This window comes from Sinocyclocheilus rhinocerous, unplaced genomic scaffold, assembly GCF_001515625.1.
Source record: "Sinocyclocheilus rhinocerous isolate Xijiao unplaced genomic scaffold, SAMN03320098_v1.1 scaffold2653, whole genome shotgun sequence".
Lineage (NCBI taxonomy): Eukaryota > Metazoa > Chordata > Actinopteri > Cypriniformes > Cyprinidae > Sinocyclocheilus > Sinocyclocheilus rhinocerous.
The window spans coordinates 346,819-348,665 of NW_015664693.1; the positions used below are offsets into that span (position 1 = coordinate 346,819).

At 35.1% G+C, this 1,847-nt stretch overlaps 1 protein-coding gene across 1 annotated transcript in view; it reads right to left on the reverse strand.

Moving 5' to 3' along the window:
• LOC107730377 (AT-rich interactive domain-containing protein 4B) overlaps positions 1-1,847 on the reverse strand; it is a 93,322-nt gene that overhangs the window by 56,986 nt on the left and 34,489 nt on the right. The window contains exon 7 of the mRNA XM_016541199.1: positions 1,251-1,392. Within this exon, the coding sequence (XP_016396685.1) occupies positions 1,251-1,392 (142 nt within the window). The remainder of the gene's footprint in view (positions 1-1,250; positions 1,393-1,847) is intronic.

Sequence of the window (1,847 nt, forward strand, 5' to 3'; positions counted from 1 at the left end):
GCATGTCACCATATTCTAATTTGTTGAGATAGTGAATTGGTGGGTTTTTGTTAAATGTGAGCCAAAATCATCACAATTAAAAGAACCAAAGACTTAAACTACTTCAGTCTGTGTGCATTAAATTGATTTAATACACTAGAACTTTTCCACGACATTCTAATTTATTGAGATGCACCTGTACATTTTGCATGTTCAGAAGAAGTGAACTGCCCTGTACTGCGAATAATGTAAACAGGCTTGTGTAAGTAAATTAATTGCTCCGTGCAAAGAAAGAGAAGTAATGGGAACCTGGTATTTCTATGTTCTTTTTTCATGTGTCTTGAATGTGTCTCGTTCACAACTTGAATGAGTTGTGTTCAACCAAGTTTCTGCCTTTCTCACACAGAGCAACCTCCTGGACAGCAACCAATCTGGCTTCAGAAGTGGACATTCGACCGAGACTGCCTTGCTCTCAGTTGTTGAAGCCCTAAGACTGGCAAGAGCGGCTTCCAAATTGTGTGTGTGTGTGTGTGTATATCTATATCTATATATATACACCTTGCTACGTGTACTGCTTTAGGCTAACCGAGCCTTGTCATTTGCACTTACATGCACTTATGTTTTGATTGCTTCTATTGTCCTCATTTGTAAGTCTCTTTGGAAAAAAGCGTCAGCTAAATGACTAAATGTAAATGTAATGTGTCTAATAGACATGAACAAGTTATTTGAAAAACATCTATGATCTTTGAACATGTCTAGTCTACATGCTCTATGGTATGGTTTCACTAATAATAAACGTACATTTGCATAAAGCATCCATATTTGTCCATGCCCATGTTGATTAGAGTTTGAAAAACTTGAAGAGTATTAATTTAAGGTACATTTAGAACAGATAAAATGTGCAATTAATCACAAGTTAACTCATGACGATCATGCGATTAATCGCGATTAAATATTTTAAACAATTGACAGCCCTAATATATATACACACACACACACACACACAGTATATATTTATACTACATAAAACATTTTTTCAGTTTTTTTTTTGAGTAATTTTTTTTATTTCCACATAACGTTAATTATTAAAAAGCTTTAATTAGCTTTTTATTTTTATTTCAGTTTTAGTAATTTTAGCAATTCATTTTTATACTTCAAATTTATGTAAATATGCTGTTTAAAAAAAACAAACAAACAAAAACAAACCATAATATAGTTGTACTTCGCATAAAGTCTTGATTTTTGTGCTGTGTCCAGCAGACGTGACTCACCAGCGCAGGATACCATGTGGTTTTCTTTTTGTCACTAGTGACGACTCCATCCACACACACCACTTTGCCATAAAGCTCTTCGTTTTGTTGCTGATCGCCCTCCTCTTCCTCACTAGACGATGAAGATGACTCCTCTTCTTGACTGTGGAACAAGATTATGTGTTAATGTGTAATAAACAACAGATTGAAAGGTGCTTGAGTTACATTAATATCCCGGATAACACAAGAACATATTTAAAATTCAGAGTGAAATATCGCTGCTGATCAACAAAGCAGAATCTGTTTTTTTAAAAAGCAGCAATAATAAAACCTCATTTTAGATTTATGCGATTAAAAAGGGTTAGGACTCATGAAATCATGTTCAAATCACTGTTCAAAGATTGTGAGCCTGTCGCCGATATATATCTGTATCGGCGAATATGCCGCCGATATGAAATTTTTTTTTACAGAACATATAACGCTGATAAAATTACTTAGTTTGTCCAGCAGAGCGCACTCCATTGTTTGCTACTGGCGACCTGGATGAAACACTTTAAAGCTTAAGTCTATGGAAAACCATTGAAACTTTGAACGGCCATATCTCCGTAACGGCGCGGC